Source organism: Limanda limanda, chromosome 20, assembly GCF_963576545.1.
Source record: "Limanda limanda chromosome 20, fLimLim1.1, whole genome shotgun sequence".
Lineage (NCBI taxonomy): Eukaryota > Metazoa > Chordata > Actinopteri > Pleuronectiformes > Pleuronectidae > Limanda > Limanda limanda.
The window spans coordinates 2,257,829-2,280,278 of NC_083655.1; the positions used below are offsets into that span (position 1 = coordinate 2,257,829).

At 44.5% G+C, this 22,450-nt stretch overlaps 3 protein-coding genes across 3 annotated transcripts in view; all 3 read right to left on the reverse strand.

Annotated features, from left to right (window-relative positions):
• gpr158a (G protein-coupled receptor 158a) overlaps positions 1–5,281 on the reverse strand; it is a 54,715-nt gene extending 49,434 nt beyond the window's left edge. The window contains exon 1 of the mRNA XM_061094137.1: positions 4,413–5,281. Within this exon, the coding sequence (XP_060950120.1) occupies positions 4,413–5,281 (869 nt within the window). The remainder of the gene's footprint in view (positions 1–4,412) is intronic.
• Positions 5,282–13,825: 8,544 nt separating this feature from the next.
• On the reverse strand, positions 13,826–18,051 carry LOC133026868 (threonine synthase-like 1). The gene is made up of 2 exons (XM_061093849.1): positions 16,771–18,051; positions 13,826–14,855 (listed from the first exon to the last, which is right to left on the reverse strand). The coding sequence occupies exons 1-2, from the start codon at positions 17,998–18,000 to the stop codon at positions 14,052–14,054; spliced, it is 2,034 nt and encodes a 677-aa protein (XP_060949832.1). The 5' UTR covers positions 18,001–18,051; the 3' UTR covers positions 13,826–14,051.
• Positions 18,052–18,942: 891 nt separating this feature from the next.
• Positions 18,943–21,211, reverse strand: LOC133027227 (enkurin-like). The gene is made up of 5 exons (XM_061094258.1): positions 20,997–21,211; positions 20,685–20,827; positions 20,392–20,597; positions 19,246–19,392; positions 18,943–19,125 (listed from the first exon to the last, which is right to left on the reverse strand). Exons 1-5 carry the CDS (start codon positions 21,209–21,211, stop codon positions 18,943–18,945), a joined length of 894 nt encoding a protein of 297 aa, XP_060950241.1.
• Positions 21,212–22,450: the final 1,239 nt, after the last annotated feature.

The following is a 22,450-nucleotide window of genomic DNA, read 5'->3' on the forward strand; positions in this document are numbered from 1 at the left end:
ATTCTTCTTAAATGTCTTCCAAGAGATATTCAACCAACTTTATGCTGACTCAGGGTTTGCAGCAACTTTCTGTGTTAAAGTTGCATTTATATTTCCGTTGTTCTGTAACGTCCCTTAATCTGAAAAAATGAAATAGCTTAATTCCTTTTACAAATCATTTAGCAGCTCCACACTCTGCGTCCGCCTCTATCCTCCTGCAGCTCTATTCTCACATCAGATTAGAGGAGGATGAACCTCCAGTAATGATATTACAGATGTTCTAATCCTTTAAGAGGTTACTGGTGAATAATACTGCGAAAATCACCGAGATTATTTCAGTCATTAGCTGCATTATCATGAATACATTTAACCTAGGATCCGAGCAGTGGAGTCCCAGTGACGTCAGCTGTGAGAGAAGAAGAAGAAGAAGCAGCTCAGGGATCTTTGACCCGTGCTTACTTCAGGTTAAAGCTTGCTTCTGTGTTTTCACGGGCCCGGAAGCGTCACGTAGGCGGTAAGGCTGTGATTGGTCTGCTAACTACATCATTTCCGGAGTCGCATTTCCGGTTCATGCCCGATAATACCGGCGGAAACCACGGAAGATTTAGAAGAAACAAATATGGACCAAATCGAAGAGCACTTGGCAGAAGAGATCCGAAACTATGTCCACTAGTATAACCCGTCACTGACCGGAGGATTTGTCCGCCAGAAAAAGGCTCTGAGGAGTCGCTCTTCTTCGTGCCACACACAAAGAAGAGCCGACTTCGACAAAAAACATTACTCCGCCTAGTGTTCTGTCGGGGAATTGCATGGCAACACGCGCAGCGCTGGGAAAACCATGAATGACAACGAGTCCTGCGTCACAACTGCGTGAAAAGCCGCAGACGCCGTTGCAGAAGCATGCGCCGGACTTTACACTCACTGGAAAACCGATTGCTTCCAATCTTCCTCAGACTTTTTCCTGCCCTGAAATCAACACGCTGGCCGTTACAGCTCTGAATCCCCCCCACCCCTCCCTCCTACTCCCTTTCATCTCAGTTTAGCATCATGTATTATCGCTCCCAGCCTCAGGAGCTGTGGGGTTTCCTCCCTGTTTAGTTTCTGGATGGTCTGCATCTGAGCAGATGCTGCTGGTTCCTCGTGGAGCTCCAGGCCTGTGCGTCCCACAGCAGGAACGGGGGGGGGGGGGAAACCAGAGCCAAGCGCTAAGAGGAAAGAAGGTGCCGGTATCTAATTAGAAACCGGTGTGGCCTTTGGAGAAATACGCTGAGATATACTTGTGTTCCTTTACAGTTTGCTTGGCCTTTTTTAAAATGAGTTTGCCTTGTTATTCTGCCGCCGCTGCTTGAGTTTGAGCCTGGAAGCAATTAAGATGTGTGTTGTGAGAGCTGAATGTGAAGTGCAGTGTGTGTGTTCACCTCACAAAAACATTCATCTCCTTCTTCTGTGTATTTTTTTTTTGCTGTGTGTGTACGAGTCACGAGTTTGTGTCTGAAGTTACAGTGATCTGCCAATTAGGACGGTACAGTATCATCCTGAAGAATGTCTCAGCCTCCAACAATAGCACACACACAGACACACACACACACACACAGACTCACACACAGACACACACACACTGCACACTTGGAAACAGCCAGTCCTCTGTGTGTGGTCTGAGCTGCCTCCCCTGTGCCTGGAGTGCAGCTGAAGAGACAGACGGGAAGAGAAGAGATGAAGTGTGAGAGGTGCGATTTCTTACACCTTCACACAAACAACAGGTCGATCTCTCACCAACACTCGTCCCCACACTCCGGCTCTGACAAGACTCACTCGTTGTTTAGCACCTGCGTGTTCGCCGAGCCAAGAAGAAAAGAAAAGGAGCGAAACAAGACTCATAATTTCCATATGCATGATGCATGGAAAATCAACGCCGGGCCCCTGGCGTCTTCCTGCAGCATCGCGCCAAACAGGAAGTGGCTGAAGCCTCGAAGCACCGGAATCAAAATGGCCCACGCAGGGTTGTTGTTCTACATCATTCATTATTAATTCAGCGTCGTATTGATTGTGTATTCATCAGGAAGGGAAGCGGAGGAGAGCTGATGTCTGAGGCAGCGTTTCCTCTCTTCTCCGGTTTCTTTATCTGGCTGCTGGGGCTCAGGCAGGCTGCAGGGGGCGCTGTTCTGAGCGCCTGAAACACGGCAAACAGCGAGAGAGGCTCGACAACAGGTGTATTTCAAATCAACCCCCTGGATGTGCATTCATCAATTTGACAATGCTAACCCTGCAAAATCTGCAGCGATCAGATCAATACACCAGAGAGAAAAAGCAGAGTCAGGTTTTGAAGGGGGGGGTTTCTTTCATTTTGAAAGGATGGTGTCATATTTCAGTTTTTTCCCTGTTTCTTCTTCTGAGTTTTATGAGAAAACAGTCGAGAGGTGAGCTCTGTCCAACAAGTCAGTCGAGGTCAAGATCGCTCTCACGCCTCCTCGAACGCTTAGGATGATTTATTTCAAATAACAAAGTGTATCAAAGACTGTTTCTCTCTGAGGAGTCCACGTGTAGCTCGGATGTTTCCCTGATAAACAGTGTCCACATTCATGTTAGCTTAGCTTAGCTTAGCATATAAATGACTGTAAATGCTAGTTGACTTTGCCATAGTATTTTATTGACGAATTGTTTTATACCTTGTATTACTGTGTATATATATATGCATTTATTTCATTCCTATTTATTCAATGTATTAACTTTTAATGTATCAACTTTTTTATTGTACCCTCGGCACCATTGAAAATGAGGGTCTTATCCCTCAATGTGTCTTCCGAGGCTTAAATAAATATTCAATCAATCAATCAATATCATCAAAAACAGGGGAAGCAGCTAGACTCGCTAAATATTTAAATTTGCCATTACCAGCGACTCTAAACCTCTTTAACTATATTAACGCCTTCATTGTGTTTCCAGTCTTTGTGCTACACAAAGCTAACTATGCTAAAGCTGAGGGTAACTACACACATGAGATTAATCGTCATGTGACTCTGCAAGAAAGCAAATGATCACATCTCCTTCATTAAAGTATCCTGAGCATTAAACTTGTCTTAAATGTACAGATTCTTCATTTCCCCATAATACATCAGCCAATAGATACTGTGTAATTTACAGTAAGCTTATTTAAATGGCCGACAGGATCATGTGAATCCATGTTGCCCTCCTGCTCCTTTAAGCACAGAGTTGTGGGTCTTTCCTGGCCGCTGAACAGGAAACTCTCCGGGGACACAAACAACACACAACACCCACGCGTGTCACACGTTCGATCTCTTGGAGGAGGCCCCCGGTTGAAAGGGGGAAATATAAATGAACGGTGAAACGGCTCCTTTTGGCAAAGAGAAGGTTTCTCCGTCACGATTCTTCGACCATATCGTGAATCTGGCTTCGTGAATAAACTCTACACGACACCAGTTGTGAGTCTGTGGGTTTCGTTGCTCTCAGATTGCTTCACAGAGTGTGTGTTGTGTAGCTGCTCTGGGAGGCTTCAGTCGGGGGGTAACACACGCAGCTGATCGCCTGTTACAGTATAATCACTGCAGGTTCGGACTCATTTGCAATCCCAGCTTGCCTGTGAGCGACTTGAGTGTATCAATTAAAGATTCATCGAAGCCAGTACACACACAACTACCGATCTGGATTAAATATTCATCGGGAAGATGTTGGTCGGGATCCTATGGAGCCTTAACACTTGACTATTCCGGAGCATATCAGGGCCGCTGGCATGAACATGGCACGTTACACCAGCGGGCTGCAGCCGGGGTGGCTTTAGGACACACGGCTTCTACAAGGCACCGGAACATCAGACGCATTTCGGGCATTTCTTCCTCCTCTGACTCCGGCTGCCTCGCTTGACTCTTGGAATCGGCCGTCTCTCATCTCGGCGAGGCTTGTGACTCATTGCAGGTTTTTTTTTGCAGCCTCCCTTTTTGAAAGAGAGGGGGAAAAGAGAAAGAGAAAGAGAAAGGTCTGCACTGCATTTCCCGAGCGGTAAATCGAGAAGCCGAGCGAGTTTGAAAAATGAAATTAGGGCCTGTAGCCAGAGGTTTCCACCGCGGCTACATCAAGTCACATCCAAGGGTTATTTTTAGCATCTCGCCGCCTCATCAGACTGGAGGAGAGAAGAAAACCCCCCCTCGATGGAGAAGAGGAGGCCGGTGGGGGGGTGTAGGGTGTTTGGGGGGGTAGAGGGAGGAAGCTCTGATCACCACACTGGTGGTTGAAGCCACCTGGACTCACCTTTGGACTGACATGAGCCTTTCTCACAGGCATCTGTAGTTTCTATAATATCATAAATGTGTGTCCTGCTGGGTGATGAGGGTTCAAGGTAAAGTTATGATTTCTGGAGTTTTGGATCATATCATCCTATAAATCTCTGCTCACATTTCAAACACCCATCATGTTCCTACCTGAACTCAGGAGCCAGGTTGTTCCTGAGGCCGTAGAAAGCAGCCGACAGGGTCAAAAGCCAGCGAGGAGCAAAGTTCCCGTCCTCACAGTCCAGGTAGGGAGCAGACCACTTCACCTGCGTCCGGTCAGGGATGAAACTCTCTCCTCTGAGCAAAGAGCTGTCAACTGCTTTAAAGTCCCGGCTCAGAACCCTCTTATGGAAGGTGGGCTTCTTCCTGTCTCTGACCTGGTGGTACCACTCTGTGTCGGCGGTGCGGTTGTGCAGATGCTGGTGGGCCAGGCTGCTGAGGTCCTGCAGGAGGATCTCCCCACCGGCCCTGGTGGCCTGGAGGAGCATCGAGGGCCCGGCCACGGAGGAGTCAGCGCTGAACGTCACCACAGCCCGGTGGATCTTGGCGTCTCCCTCCAGGATGCTCCTCACCAGGGCATGGTACCACTCGATGTCTCTCCGGAGGCTCTGCTCCCTGGACCTGTTGGTCTGCAGGACCACGTTGAGGAAGTTGGTGGCGTGCAGCACCGTGTCCAGCACGCTGCCCAGGGAGGCGTGCGGGGCGGCGGGTGACCTTCCCCGCAGAGAGGCGAGCTCGAACCTCCGGGAGCAGTTGGCGTGTTTCAAGGTGGTCGAGTCCCCCGTGTGCAGGAAAGCCGCGACCACCCGGGGGAGACCCTCCTGGATTTGCTGCGCCAGCTCCGCGGCAGCAGCAGGAGGAGGAGGATGAGGAGGAGGAGGATGAGGAGCCAGCTGCCGACGGTGGGTCTGAGCTCCGTGAACCTCCGCCCGGGCTCCGGTGTCTTCTCCTCCGTATTTATGGTTTGATCCGATCACAAATCCCACTTGCAGCAGCAGCGACAGCCGGAGAACAGCCATGTCCCTTCCACAGAGCTCCCTTCCCGCAGAGGTTCGGAATGACAGAGTCGAGCTGGAGAGCAGGGTACAAAATACAATATATAAAAAATCAGCCACTGGCTCAGCTACAGCATCGCTCCTCCGCCACTTGTAGGAGATTCATGCGAGGCTGCACGTTGCGTGTCGTGGGGATGAAAGAGCGAAGGAGGAGGAGGACAAGACGACAGGAACTCCCTTCCTCTCCTCTCCTCGTCAAATCCCTTCTTCTTTACTGATGCCTCATACAGCTTGTTGATGTTGAGTATCCGCTTGCAGCTGTTTCTCCCCCCTCCTCTCTCTCTCTCTCTCCTCTCTCTCTCTCTCTCTCTCTCTCTCTCTCTCTCTCTCTCTCTCTCTCTCTCTCTCTCGGTTTCTGTGCTGCAGATTCGATCCTATGCAGCATGTATTGGTTGCACACAGACTGAATCAGACCCGGAAGCAGGTATAGCAGGTAATTGTGTTATGATGGTTTTTTATATGTATTGTTATTTCTCATGGAGCTTCTCACTTGGCCGACAGACCCGCCCTCTTCCGACCACAGGCAGCATGAAGGAGCCTGTAACACACACACACACACACACACACACACACACACACACACACACACACACACACACACACACACACACACACACAGACACACAAACATCCGCGTTTGGACAAATCAGCTGTCAATCAGGAGCTGTCCGGTGCTGAAACACACGAAGGAGCTGTCAGGTGCTGAAGCTGGAGACGCCTCCCACTGATTGATCCGGATGAAACACTTGAATCAGATCAATGGATCGAAGAGTCCTTTGAGAGTCAGGTGATCACTCGGTGGGAATTAATAAAAACGTTTTCTTTTGTGGTTAAAGCAGATGTCTTGTTTGATTTAACATAAGATAATAAAGGATACAACTTTATTGATCCACACACCAGTGAAATTAAGAAGTCACACCAGCAGGCAAGTCAGAATGAGAGAGAATGTAATATATATATATATATATTTATATAAAATACCAAGTATTTACTTAATATACACCTATATATTGTATGTTTGCATATAAGTAAAGTACAGTTGCAGAGGATGATTGAACAAACAAGTAGAAAGAAAACGTTTGTAGATAAACAGAAATTTGCAAAAGGTTGTTTCTGTTAGAAATCCTGCAAATAATATAAGTAGAGGAGGGACATGACCAGTGGCATAAATAGTGAATTTTTAACATGATAAAGACTATTTGTAGGAACCTCTTTTCCATTCTTCACAGATGTCCTGCAACAAACCAACTGTTACATATATAAACATACATAAACATATTAATACACACACACATATATATATACATGTATATAACCTACAAGGCCTGACGGCGAGCTGATATATTTCTTATTTGTCACCAAGCTATCAGGCGTCAGGTTTTCCTCCCTATCTCTCTCTCTCTCTCTCTCTCCCTCTCTCTCCCTCCCTCTCACCATGTCACGTCTCGCTGTGTGGGCTGCAGGCATCTCCTCCTGGAAGCCGGGTGAGGGAAGACAGGCGTGACGAGGGGTGACAGAGCCGGGAGTCGGGGGGGGGATGCTGGGGAAGTTGAGACTTGAAGACGTCCTGGATTTCTTGACCAACCTACATCTGTATCTGAGGCTGCTTTCTTTTCTAAATATCCACAAGCACACAGCCAGAGACAGGAAACCAAACAGTTGCTATACATCGCCCTCCTGTCCCTCTCTGTCTGGTGGTATCATAAGTCAGATTACTCATGGGGCTCAGAGTGGGCTGCTTCTTCCCTCTGTTGGGAAAAACTGGCTGCTTTTAATTTGGATTTGCTTTTAAAAAACAAGCACAGAGCTCCTTGTCAGCAGAATTCAGAGGCATGCAACTCAAATGTGTCTCTTTGTAGTCATTTGAAATCTGAGCTTATTAATAACCACATTTGCTTGTTTGAATTTCGTTGTTTCTGCTGCTATTTTTCTGCAATACCACTATATTGTTGTATTCCTTATATTGTATTAGTCTTGAGCCTATAACTGTTAACAGTGTCAACTCAAATTAAACCTGTGGGAAATCTTAAACAATCTGTCAGGAGGATGATGATGATGATGATGAAGGTGGACACAGCATCTTCTTTTTGAGGTCTGTTTCTGGCCTCGTGCCTCTGGAGGTTTTCAAAGCAGGTGACTGTGTGAATGTAATAAAATGTGATGGAAGTGCTGCAGAACAATGGCTCTGATGGGGAGTCAGACACAAAGCCTCTAAAGAACATGAGGACATTGGTCAGAGCTGTGATGGTGACACACATTATAGCTTCCTGGTTGCTTGTTGTGAGTAATCTCTCATGTTGGCTCCTAGAATGAACATATTAGTAATGTAATACTAACTTTTGAGCTACTGGGCTTCCATGTGAGTCTTTTTTATGTAAGTTACTTGATGGTTGATGTGCTCAAAGTCACAATCTACAGTATGAAAATCAAAGGACCAGTGTGGCTTTTCTTATCGAGTATTAGGAAAGGAGAGTTTGTAAATCTCAAACTGCAACAAGTCCAAGTAGTCGTCCGTTCAGTCACGGAGGTGCAGGCATGTTCATACACAAGTGCAAACACATGCACATAATAAAGGCAACAGTAAGCATTTTTAAGAGCTTGCCGTGCTTTGTACACGCCAATGCTGACATTGTCATTATCACGACATGTAACATGCATGTGGCTTCCCCTGTATCCATCACATTGATAAACAGCAGCTCCCTGTGTCCCGGGCTCGGCGGAGGAGAATCACTCAGTGTGTGACAGTCACTGATCACTTCTCACCTCAGGCGGAGCATCAGCGAGAAGGTGATCGCACGGGCGCAAGTGATGAGGAATAAAGCAAAGCCATCTGCGATGTGACTGTCAATCTCCTGGTGATTGGATTCTGAGGTGTAGGACGACGCCCGACGCAGAGAACAGACCGGCGTGAAGGCGGGAAACTGGACGTCGTGACCACAATGAAACCGGTGTGACGGTTTGTGACAGTCTGTGACAGTCACAGCAAATTGTCATTTATATCTTGAGAATTTTGCAATAATGTCTATCTCTTCCCAGAACATGTAGCATTTTGACCTTCAGTTCCACAACACATTTGGTGTGAGGGTCGGAGATGGTCAAATTTACACGTCTGAGCCTGTCGGCCTTCCCTGGCACTTAACCTCTGTCAGTCAGCTGTCAGTCTGAGCCCCGTCGAGTCCTCGGAGACAAAGCTCATATCTCATTTCACGCATATCCATCTCAGGGTCATTGATTTTTCATTCGCCGAGAGAGAAATGGATTCTCTTTCCTACATCACAGATGGGAGAAGATCCCGGCAGACGGTCGCCACGAGCCTGATGAGAGCATCAGTTAAATGTAATCTGTTCCACGGCCCTTCACTTATTTCGTTCCCCTCGGATCGAACCATTGCCTTTTGTCTGCGAGCTGTTCAGAGACTCTGAACGGCAGAAAGGGACAGATGCATTTAGCTTTGCATCAAAATGTAAATGAGCTCAACCTGTGCTCCGGTAACAGTCGTGTTGTGGTGGCGAGCTCCTGTTGACAACTTCATTAGCTCTTCTCCCCTCCTCTTCCTCACACTTCGCTGAGGTATGTCGGGGTGCGAATCAATGTCTCAGGTAATTAGCTGGGAAGCCTCCGGTGAACACGATGTTGAGATGTGTTGGTGCGTTTGATTCCAGAAAGAAACCATTGATCATGGAGAAAAAGAGACTTCACTTTGCAAACGGTTTTACTACACAGAAAACTGCATAAACAATGTAGACAAGCACACACTGTTTTCACTGAGGTGTCGGATCAGATTAGTTGTTTTGGTGGAGAAGAGCCGGCTTCCTCCAGTCACCTACTCACCTTCATTTCTTCATTAAGATTCAGCAGGTCCCAACCCAGTGATCAGACTCCTGATCCTACACAAGGTAACATCAGTGTCGGCTACATTAATCTGACAGAGATTAGAATGGATTGTTATATTGGTATATAAAATCATTAAAAAGTTGTCTCCGGGAATCTTCCTTTTAGTATGAAGTAAGATATTCATGAAGTTTATGATTACAAATATTAAATCTGTACATCTGTGGTGATAAAACTATACAAATGTAACTTCAAATGAGTAAATAAAGTTTATTTGATTAAAAAAGTGAAATGTAAAATTGTGAAATTCGAGCTAAACCTCGCTGGATTTTCACTACAGTTCCTTTTATGTTTTACTTTCACGTTAAATTGTATTTCTACCTTGACCTGTGTAATGCAATCAATATATTGTACATTTTTGGTGTGTTTATAATACTTCTAACCCTCGTGGTACCTTCAAATGTGAAATATAAGTTATTTCTTTAGTCTGATTTTGTCAATTCTTATTTCTTAATGTCAGAACCGTATGTTTGACTCCATCTTTATATTCAATGGTCCAGGACTTTAATGTTCTGTCCCTGACAAACTCCAATATGTTTATATATTGTATAAATAGATAAAAAGGCTTTTAAATTAGATAAAAAGTCTCCTCTGATTCTTCTAATCTTTATATCTGCTTGACATCAGGGTGTTTATGTTCAACACTTTCGAGCTCCTCCTGCATGAGTTGATGCCAGTTCCCCAGTTGGCCACAGTCCCTGCCACGTCTAACCCCCCAGTGACCTTGTGGGGGTGCAATCGTGTGAGCTAATCCCTCACTGGCTTCCCCCCCGAACACTGGCAAGCTGTCTTTGTCGAAGCACCAAGCCAAGACAGAGGTGCTGCTGCCAACACTTTAAACTTCTTCTGGTCTGTGCAGTGCTGGAGGGTGTTTTACCTTCACTTCAGAACCAACGCTCAGAGCCAGATTGTCATGCCAGCGTTTTTAACATTTCTAAATGTGACTGTTTCTTTGTACCAGGATGGACAAGGATTGTGTGTTTCCCATTGTGGGTTTACTCCTGGCACGGTGGACAAGCCTCTGAATTAGCATTTGTTTGAACCATAAAGGAAAAGTTAAATTATACTGAAACCAGTGAATTACAGTTTAGAAATGCAATAAATGTCACTGCAGGTTTTATACACTGTTCAATGTAACTTCAATAAAGGGACAGATCGGTCATATCAGCACAGGATGGTATAATATGTGTCTTTATATTAAATCTAATGTAACAGGACTGAGATCTTTTCCTTTCTATTTTCAAACAATTCACAGTTCAACGTCACCACACCAGTGAAACTTCTAAATGCTTCCAGAGTGGGAGTTGAGCCAAAAGGGAAATATTTCTATACATTGATTTATTTTCCATCCATCATCTGTGGTTATGAGTTCTGTGTTGTGCCTGTAAGATTGAGATAAGGGCCAAAATATGGGTCGTCCATTGGTCGTCTCCTACTTGGAGGAAAAGGGACTTTCTGCTTCCTTTAGGTTTTCCAACCGACATCCAGAGTGTGTGTTCTTGTGAGCAGAAGCTCGAATCAGCCCAGTTCACTGGATCTTCTCTCCAAACTCCTCTGATGCGTAAATCTCCTCCTCTCACTTCTCCATCTCCCTCCTGTGTTATAGAGCAGTTTCCATTCTGCCACAGGTTCACATTAAAGAGGTGGGAACAGCCTGGTACCTGCAATTATCCTTGCTCACCCAGCCGTGGTGCCACGCAACAGCTGGATCTCTCTCTCTCTTCCTCTCACACACACACTCACACACTCACACATGCACCTGAACACAAGCCTCTTCCATCTACAGACACTTACCCACCCGTTCCTCACATTCACCTGCCAAGCAGCTTGATTAATAAGGCCGACGCTCACAGAGAAGCAAACCCCACACAGAGAGAAGGGGGGTTGGGGGGGTAGAAAAGGAGAGAACAAGCACAGAGTTGCTTCGTAGAAACCTACGACATGTGACCATGAACTATGTAATATATTCATACATAGCAAAAAAATGGATCGGTCATCCCGTCGGCGTGTGAGAAAAAGAGCCCAAGCGATTTGAAGCACGGTGAGACGGGTGATTGTAAAAGTCATAATTTATCTTGATGTCCCTCGGCCCCTTTCTCTCTCTCTCTCTCTATCTGTTCGCCACAGGCCCGGAGCTCAGCTCTTTGATTCTGTCAGGAGACGATGGATCGTTTCTCCCTCGTTTCCACACAAACACCAGCAGGTCAAATCAACCACAGTCTCACAAATGCTTCTAAAAATAATCCTTTGTTTGGCCCTTTGATCGTCTGCTATGTGTTTTTGGTCCAGATATTAATGATTGATATTCTAAAAATACCATTTTGTAAATCTTGCATCCTGTCAGAATCATGGACCGTATATAAATAAACACATGCTCGACCAACAGCGACTAAACCTCAGCTGTCGATCCCAGGAGAGCGTTACTGGAGCATATTAAAGCCCACGAGTGTAGAAGGTGAAGATAAAGACACTTTCCCCTCCTGGGTTTTGTCGGAGGCTCAGAGAGCGACGCAGATCCAGATCAGAGGGCATGCCGGCAAAGTGCTTTGTCAAATCTGCCCTGACTGTCCATCCGTTTTCACAACTGCAGTCATAAGCAATCCTGGAGATCTATGGAACTTATCTTCCCGCCCTCGTCCCACCGCGGCTGCTGAGGCAGCACCTGGATTTAAATGACTCCACTGACAGAGACAGGATTCATTTCTGGACCCTCCTGCTGTGTGATGTATTACTGTGAGAGATGTCCAAAGAAGAAGTGTTGCAGATGATTTAGGGGTTTGCGATACGTCATATAAAGTATGTGTATACTACGATTTTCATTTTCTGTCTGTAAACATGAAGAAAATGACACCACAGAGACGCTCTTCACTTCAATAAAATATATATTTGTATTATAAAGCATTGAGAAAATATAGAATCTGTTTCTGTGACCATGTGAAGGTTCATGTCCTTGCAGATGAAACAGCAGACGCATGGATCCTCGCGTGTGTGTCATCTGAAATCTATCAGTTTCCAGTCTCGGGTGTTTCCGGGGTCACGGTGCCCTTCCTGGTTGATAAGGTCAGGAGGAAACACAGGCTGTAATTACAGCCACTTCCTCTCAGAGTGTTTCCCACTAACATGCATTTAAATAACATCCAGCGTCACCTGCCATCAAGCTTCAGTCCAGGAAACAGTGACATTAAAATGACATGAATCAGAGGAATCAATGAAAAGACAAAATCCTAACACTGACATTCACACTGGTTGGATATTTCTGGCAGAACAGCAGTTTCTGTTGAGCTTAATATTTAACATAACGACTGGTGGTGGTATGAATTCAATGAGAAACATTTTTCCTGAAATGTCGAACTACCGATTTTATTTTGTAGAGACAGGAATTATGTCTTATTTTGAAATAGTCATACCAAAGGTTTTTCAACCCCTCTACTCTGAGAGGTTTATTAAATATGTCTTTTAAAATTCACACTTTCTACGTGCGCTTTATCCTACTTCTGATCTATATCTGTAACATTTTGTTTTTGTGCTGTTTGATCTTCAAAAGGCTTTTAATTGTTTCCTTTTGGTTTTTAAAAAAAATCTATGGTTTACATTCAGTTTGTCATTTTTGATAATAAAAACTAATAATTGGCACATTTTGATAAATAAAAGCATGACATGTTTTTATGTCATTTTCCAATCACTACCTTTAACTTTAAAATATGTGAAACAGGAGAGTTAGATGATTATAAACTATTCAAATTATTGTTTAGGTAATACTTCGGTATATGGATCCTACAGCAGTGCTCCCAGCCAGCAGTGGCTGAGCAGACACCCCCCCCTAGTGGGCCAGGATCCTGGATAATGATGTTTAGAGATGTTGTGTAATCAATAGGCTTTCAATTCAGCTGGAAAACACATTAGAGATCTGTGACAGTAAAATGAAATGATGCAGGCTCCAGCAGAATGTGGCCTTTTGATGATGTATGTATAAACGAATTATCATCATACCTGTTTATATCTGGTATTTCTTTCTTTATTCTTTCTGTTTTATTATACATTTATATACGACATGTATATTTTTTATTTTATTAGTAAGCTTGCTTTTAGTCTGACCTTGGCTAAACTAAGGCCCAACATTTGCCTCACATTCAATTTCTTATTTTACGAGATCTTTCCGGACATTTCAGGTAATTTTGTTAAGTAAATTTATTTTTTGATGTTTGTAAAAACGAATTATCATCATACCTGTTTATATCTGGTATTTCTTTCTTTATTGTTACTGTTTTATTATAGATTTATATATGAAATGTATATATATATTTTTTTTTTTATTAGTAGGCTTGCTTTTATGCTCATGTCTGGCCCAACATTCGCCTCACATTCAATCAAGCTGCACCAAATTACACACACTCATAAATATCAGTCCCCTAAACCTACCGAATTGTTATTTCTTATTTTACGAGATCTTTCCGGACGTTTTAGGTAATTTTGTAAAGTAAATTTATCGTAATCCTGCTGAAAAACAAACCAACATGGGGTGAAAACGAACAGAATGTGGCCTTTTGATGATGTATGTATAAACAAATTATCATCATACCTGTTTATATCTAGTATTTCTTTCTTTATTCTTTCTGTTTTATTATACATTTATACATGAAATGTATATATTTAGTTATTTTATTATTAGCTTCCTTTTATTCTTATGTCTGACCTTTGCTAAGCTGAGGCCCAACATTCGCCTCACATTTAATTTCTTATTTTACGAGATCTTTCCGGACGTTTCAGGTAAATTTATCGTAATCCTGCTGAAAAACAAACCAACATGGGGTGAAAACGTGATTTCCCTGGAGGTCAAATAAACCTACATAACTTTGAGGAAGGAGTCGTGTATCATGTTCTCCACCTCCTCCACCAGCACACCGTACTCCGCCTGACACACAGTGTGCCCCCCCCTGCTGCGTCCCTTCAGGCACTTCATCATCTCTCTGTGCTCTCCAGGTCTGGAGGCGGTCGACCCGAGCTTCTTCAGCTGCTCCACGGGATCCTCGGGAGTATCTGGGATTCCTAAAGCTTTGAACACAGCGGGAGCAAACTTCCCGTAGTGCGCGGTGGAGGAGAGCACCAGGGGGGTGGAGCCGTCCTGCAGCCGCTCGGCCACCACCTGAGCCACGGCGGTGTGTGGGTCCAGGACGTAGCCCGTCTGCGTGTGAACCCTCCGGATGGCGTCCAGGCAGTCGTCTTCAGAGCACCAGCCAGCCTGCACCTCCTGCTGGATCCTGCCAAGAAGAGGCTCAGGAACCTGGAAGTGCTGCTGCCCGTCCAGGCGTGTGAACAGATCCCTGACGAGCCGGCTGTCTCCGCCTGAGACGTGGTAGATAAACCTCTCCAGGTTGGACGATTTCAGGATATCTATAGCCGGGGAGTGGGAGAGCATCAGCGGCCGGCCCCGGAGGTCGTACTGGCCCGTGGTGATAAAGTCCGTGACGATGCGGTTGTGGTTGGACGCACAGATGACTTTTCTTATCGGGACGCCCATGCGCTTGGCGTACAGAGCCGACATGGCGTTGCCAAAGTTGCCGGTCGGGATGCAAACATCCACGGGCTCCCCGAACGTGACCACACCGTCCCGGCACAGATCCAGATAGGCTGAGGAGTGGTACACCAGCTGCAGGAGGAGCAAAGGGTGTCAGTGTAGAAACATATTTCATTTTCATTGTCTTCATTTATTTACCTGATGCTACTGCAGGTACATGATTGCCTCATTATTATATTTTGTTTTAACTACAAAAAGAAAAACCACATCTTCCCTGAAACAAAGGAAACTGCAGAGGACTAGGGTTGGGTACCGAGAACCGGTTCCAATATGAGTGGGTGTGTTTTGTATTTATTTTTATTTATTTAAGTATAGTGTAAACTTTTGTTAACAGTTCGTATGTTATTCATAGTTTTAAGTTAAAAAGGGTTTTTTGTATTTATTTATATTTATGATCTACTTTAAACAGTTAATATATTTGGCAATAAAAAAAGCCTTTCTTAAATGTGGCCAAGCGTCGTTTTGTGCACTTTTTTGAAAACAGTATCGGTTCAGGAACCGTTTAGGCACCGGTATCGTTTTAAAAGTATCGGTTAGGAACCGGTATCGGATAAAAACCAAACGATACCCATCCCTACCAAGGACATAAACACAAATGTATTTACCTGTTGTTTATCATTGTGAATTATTATTGCCCGAGCACTGACAGATGAGGCCCTATTGAAATCGTGAGGATTATTATTATTGTTATTCAGGCAAATTAATTGGCTTTTTGAGGCTTTACCATGCTCAAATTCTGACCCAAAATTTGCAGAAAGTGGTGAAAATTTACGTATTCTTGAGGAAATGTTAATGGGCGTCGCAAAATGGCTCAACGGTGCCCCCCCTAGACCCCCGGAACGTGTTCACATTGACCGGTCTTCACAAAAATCGATACAAACGTGTATCATGACCAGACAAACAAAAAGTCTTTAGGTGCAATTTGAAAAACGCAACAGGAATCCTGCCATTTTGCATTTAGTGGCCATTTTGGCCATATTCCACATTTTTACTTCTCTATTTGAATGTTTCTTCTTCATGAACCTTCCTCCACTTGAATCTCTCTCCATTTGAATGTTTCTCTATTTGAATGTTTTCTCTCAATTTGAATGTTTCTCTATTTGAATGTTTCCTCTATTTGAATGTTTCTCTATTTTCATGTTTCTTAAGGGCCCGAGCACTGACAGGCACTGACAGACAGGGAGCCCCTATTGAAATTGTAAGGATAATTATTATTATTACAATTTTTCCGCCAAATGAATTGGCTTTTTGAGGGCTTTAACAAGCTCAAATTCTTACCAAAATTTGCAGAAATTTAGAAAGTGGTGAACATTTACATATTCTGGAGGAAATTTCAATTGTCGTCGTATAATGGTTCAACGGTGCCCCCCCGGCACGTGTTCACATTGACCGATCTTCACAAAAATCGATTTTCCACATTTTCACTACTCAATTTGAATCTTTCTCTATTTTAATCTTTTTCTCTATTTTAATCTTTCTCTATTTGAATGTTTTTTAGGGCCCGAGCACTGACAGGCACTGAAAGACAGTGAGGCCCTATTGGAAGTGTAAGGATAATTATTATTATTATAATTTTTCCGGCAAATTAGTTGGCTTTTTGAGGGCTTTAACATGCTTAAATTCTTACCAAAATTTGCAGAAATTTAGAAGGTGGTGAAAATTTACATATTCTCGAGGAAATTTCAATTGGCGTCATAAAATGGTTCAACGGTGCCCCCCGAGACCCCCGGAACGTGTTCACATTGACCGATCTTCACAAAACTCAATACACAGTTATATCATGAAAAAAAGTCTGAGGTGCAATTTGAAAAAACGCAACAGGAATCCTGCCATTTTGCATTTAGTGGCCATTTTGGTCATATTCCACATTTTTACTTTGAGGCACTTGTACTTATTTACGTGTTTGGGAACCATCGATTGCTTTTCTACTTTCTGACATTAACTGCTGACACTTGTTTAGCCATGGAATGAAACCGCCCCCCCCGACCTGTGGCAGCAGCCGGGCCCAGTTGATGGAGTTGGCGGTGCTGAGGACCGTCCCGTACTCCACGGCGAGGTGGCCCGTCAGCCCGCTCTCTCCAAACATCCTCTTGATGCTCCTCTGACAGAAGTCGAAGTCGGAGCGGACGCTGACGGCCCGGGCGTGGCCCTCCCTGTAGCTCATCATCTGCAGCTTCTGGATCTCACTCACTCCCTCCTCCGGGAAGAACACCAGCACGCCGGTCTTCTGGCGGTCCGCCCCGGCGAGGCTCCCGAAGCCGCTGAGCACGGCGCTCCCGGTGTCTCCGGACGTGGCCACCAGGATGAGGTAGTTGCACGTGGACGGGAGGCAGTAGGCGAAGAGCTGGGGCATCAGCTGCAGGGCGAGATCTTTGAAGGACGCCGTGGGCCCGTGGAAGAGCTCCTGGACGTACTGGTTGCGGTGGAGATGTTTGACGGGCGCCACCTCCTCGCTGGAGAAGTTGGACCCGTAGGCCTGGAGCACCATGGTCCGGAGGTCCAGGGCGCTGACGTCCAGCGGGTGGACGCACTTCTCCAGGAGAACCAGCGCCCTCTCCGGGTAGGACATGTCCACCAGTCTGCGCCACTCTCCAGCATCCAGCTGTGGGACTCCACCTCTGGGGACGTAGAGACCCCCATCTGTGGCCAGACCCTCTACAACCACATCACTGAAGCTGGTGGACCCCCCGCTGCACCCCCTGGTGGACACGTAGGTCTCTGCACCTTCATACCTCTCCACGGCCTTCAGCACCTTCCTGGCCACGCCCTCCACCGTGTCCCCGGTCCCGCACAGCACCCGCACGTCCAGCCACTTCTCATAGAACTGCTTCCGGTAGAGCAGGATGTCCCTGAGGGTCGCCCCCCCCTCCTGGCCCACGATCCGGTCCACCTTCATCCGGGTGAGTCTCCGCAGGATGTCCTCCAGGTCCACGTCCAGGTAGACCACCACCCCGCCCCTCCTGACGTGCTGCATGGCCTCATCGTGTAGGGGGTTCGATCCCGAGAGGGACACGACACAACCGGAAGCGGACAAGCTGCACAGGACCTGACCCTCCTCCTCCAGGAACCGCTGCCCCCCCACGGCCAACAGCTTGGCAGCCACGGGCATCTTCCACGTGGTCTCCAAGATGTCGTCATCCACGTCGATGACCGGGACCCCCAGCGTGCGGGCCACGGTCCTCCCCACGGAGGTCTTCCCCGCCCCGGGGGGTCCCATGAGGAGGACGTTCCTGCTGCGGCCCGGAGGACAGACCCGGGTGGAGAGACATCTGAGGACGGGAGCCCGGTGGAGGCTGGCGGCTCGGAGCACCAGAGAAGCCATGGTGGAGTCACATGTGCGACCCCCCCCCCCCACCAGAGAAGAAGAAGACAACAACAAACCCGAGGAGTGCAGGAACTTCCGACAACACATGTGTCACCTCAACGTCACATCCAAAACAACTACGGGCAGCCAGATGGGACAAAACGTACATTCCTCCCAATAAACGGTTTTATGAGCGCTGGTCTTCGTCATATAAACCTTTTCTAAAGTGTTTATTAATCCTCCGTGGATCAGATGCTACATTTGAGGCTTTTATATTGGAATAATAACACGTATACATAATTCTTCATTCGCGAAACCTACAAGTACCACTGGTGCTGTGGTGCATTCAAGTGCGCGTCCGAACCTCGTAAATCGGTGTTTCAAACTTCATTCATCCTTCAACAAATTTTGGATGGATATAAAAAGCTGGATGTGACTTGAAATTGATGACGAGCAAAATCTTAGTCTCTCATATGTTTTATCTTGTGGACAATTTAAGTTCATCGATTTCTGACATGATTAATATATTTCTTTTGATGGCTGAATACCATCTTCTTTGTGGCTACGCTGTCAAGGAAGATAATTTTCCATTATTAGACACAAAATTTCTGCTTTCCTTGAAAATTCCTAAGATATCGTGAACATTTTTTATCTGGATTATCATGATTCAGAAGATCACAATATATGTCATTCGTCGATACATTCATGGCTACTCTAATTTTTATAAATTGCATCAATTAATTCATAGAGATAATAATTATACAGTTTATTCTTAAACAGAACAAAAGAGTGGGAAATAAATAAATAAAGTGTCCAACAAAGCTGCCCCAGATCAGGTAAGAGAACTTGTCAATGTCAATCATCTTCATGTGGGAGGAAGACTGGATTGGATTGATCCTCGAACATGGCGATGGCCGTCTCCAGATGGGTCATCTCCTCCTCCAGTCGCTCTTTCCTGGCGAGCATTGAATGGGTGACCATGACGAGCGGTAACAACTGGTAATCCGTGTTCGCCTGATTCCAGATCTTCCTCAGGCCCTGGAGAGAGAGCGACCAGAGAGGGACATGAGTCAGCGGGAAATTAACTCAGCTTGATAATGCATATATTGTATTGTCTCCTGTTATGATGGAAGAAAGTGCAGCAAAGTGTTCACATACCTCCAGGATGGATGTTCTCTCTGTGTCTGACATCTGTTTCCTGGCCTCCTTATCGATCCTTTCTTTCAACTTGGAATACTCCGCCTCAGCCTTCAGCAGATTTTCCTTGTAGCGCTTGAGTAAGTACTTAGGTATTTTTCCATACTCCTGCAGATAGAAAAACAGGCATTAAAAATGCACTGCGGGGGAATTGAAATCACAATCGTCAAATGTCGTCGATCGAGAGAGGGATTTACTTTTGTTTTTTGCATGAAACTACGTGTACCTGTACAACACTCCGCTCCTTATACACTTACTTCACATCATATGTGATATGTGTTCATATAAACCATATTGATATTATATATCATTTTATACAATAATATTGTCTTTTGCACACTCTGTCTACATATTCTTAGACTCGTAGTATATTATATTACCTATTGTATAGTCAAATACTTATATTCATATTCATACCTCTACTATATATCATATCATACTCTGTATATTCTTGTTTACATAAGTCTATATACACATATTTATACATGTGTACATGTTATAATTACTATTATTATATCACCATTACTATTATTATTATATATACTGTTGCTGCCATTACCATATACTGCTTTTATATTGGTATAATTACTATCATATATAAATATATATTATGTTATATTATATACTATATAAACTGTACTATTCTTATATACTGTCTAACAATAACATCATATCATCAGTACTTTTACCATCATCTTGCCACTGCACCTTATCTACCTATTTTATTGTATTTTATCTTGTGCTTCTGTTTTTTTATTCTTTCTATCTCAATATTTTTTAATTTTATTCTATTGTATTGTATTTTATTGTATTCAAATATACCGGCTGCTATGACGACTTAATTTCCCTTCGGGGATGAATAAAGTTATCTATCTATCTATCTATCTATCTATCTATCTATCTATCTATCTATCTATCTATCTATCTATCTATCTATCTATCTATCTATCTATCTATCTATCTATCTATCTCTTTATAGATCTATCTATCTATCTATCTATCTATCTATCTATCTATCTATCTATCTATCTATCTATCTATCTATCTATCTATAATATCAGTTGGAATTAAAGGCTAGACCAACTTTTCTTTTGTGTGGGGAAATACCTTCTTATCGCAGAAGACGGGGACAAACCCAGACGTCTTGAGGATCTCCCTGTGCCCCTTGATGTCCACGAAGGCCGGCACAGGCTCCACCATAGTCAGACTGTCCATGGTTTTTAAAAAGTCCCTCTTTGGTCTCGGTTTTATAGGCTTGCGATCTGCTTGCAGGGGAACGGGTGGTTTCCTCGCTCTGGAGAGCCGAACAAACTCTGAGAAGAAATGAAGGAGAGATTCAGAGGAGTACAACACACAATCCTGCTCAAATAAGCACCTGTGTCATCGGCAGGAGAACTCACTCTCAGGAGTTTGGGGAATAATCGTGGGCGTCTTGAGGAACTTGACATGGCGCACCTCCACTTTCACCGGTCCCATCGTTCGCATTGGCATCTTGTTTGCTTTGTTCTCTTCCAGGACTGTTGGTCGAAAAATGGAGACATACCTTGACGGGAGCAGAGGAGGATGGTGAATTTATTAAAAAGATATCATTTGTAGATATCATTTCAGATGTTAATGAATGAAATGAAACAGAAATGTTGATTAATCTCGTCATCTTCCACCATAAATTGGATTGTTGTACAGCTCACTACTTGTGGTCTAACGAGACATACCTCTCCGGTTTTTCTGTAATAGCATCAACCACTGGCTTTGGTAAATGGTTGTACATAGACTCTGGATGCACAGGGGGTAACTTGGGTTCCATCATCTTGAGGATATTACAGTGGTGTAGAGGCAAGTCCATAGCATAGTAGTTGCCTGTACACGGCTTGCGTTTATACACAACAGCTGGAGGCTTTTTTTTAGCCACGGCGGCTTCGTCAGACATGTTGATTTTAGGACGTGGTGGATTTCCAAGTGGTGAATGGGATTGACCGACTTTTGGAAATTGAAATTTTCCAACTGTTGCTTTTGTAAGAAATTCTACTCTGTTCCCGCAGCAAGGAACAGAGTAGAATTTCCTTTTTATTTAAAGACGCAGGCAAACAAAGGGAACAGGGGCAAATCCTCCTATGTTATGTATGAGGATTTTAGCCTCACATCAAAGGCAATTGGATTGTATAGGATCCCGCAAATAAACCGAACAAAGAAGAAGAAGATCATAGGCATTAATGGATTCTTAGGAATTTATTAGGATGACAACAAGTAGCCAATATGAAGGCTGCATGAAAGTTACTTGTCGCCTGGTAACATCATCACTTCCTGGTCACGTGGCTTTACATCTGACCCAAGACTGACTCACGATTGGTCAAGCATGTGTTTTAACGTGCCCACGATGTCCCATCGCCACTTCCTGACTGACGAAGAACAGCCTCCGGTTTCAAAAGCACCAAAAGGCCGCTTTCAAATCTGGCATACTGTGGTTTCGTTTCTGGAAGACCGGTGTAGACGTGTCTTCACTTGGTTTGAATATGGAGTCGAGGATTTATCCGACATGCTTCAGGCATGACACCTCAAGGTCGATTGGCCGCAGAGGTCAGGTCATGAAAACACCAGCCTCTTCATTTAAGATATAAAACAGCTATGGCACTGGCTAACACCTGGAATGAATAAAGTGAGGAATTGACTTCAGGTTTTTGCATGACTCTTCAAAAACAGCGTCTTGTTGGACGGTGTATTTTGGCAAAGAAACATCCAAAAGGATCTGATTTATATTTCTCTGCATGTGGTCACATTCCCGGTCTCCTCTGGCAGCTCAGGATTCATCATCTTCCAGAATTAGCTTTCACGTGAAGCTCGAAGAACAGCATGAATCTAATTACAGAGATTTTCTTTTTTTGTTTGTTGTTAGAATGACCAAACCCAAAGGACTTCGACGGAGCTCCACGAGAGTTATTCAAATAACTGTATTAATCTGAGGAAGAGAAATCGCATGCAGCAGCTCACCACCCAGATCAACGGATACAAATACAAAGCAGTAATACAGACGACTGCTTTGCTGCCATGTTGTTTATTCACATCAAAATGTAACAAAAGGAGCACAGGATCAATTTATATCTTTTAAAGTTGATGGTTATACTTCTTGAATCCCAGTGGTTGAGAATAAAATGTTCCTTGTCCTTCTCTC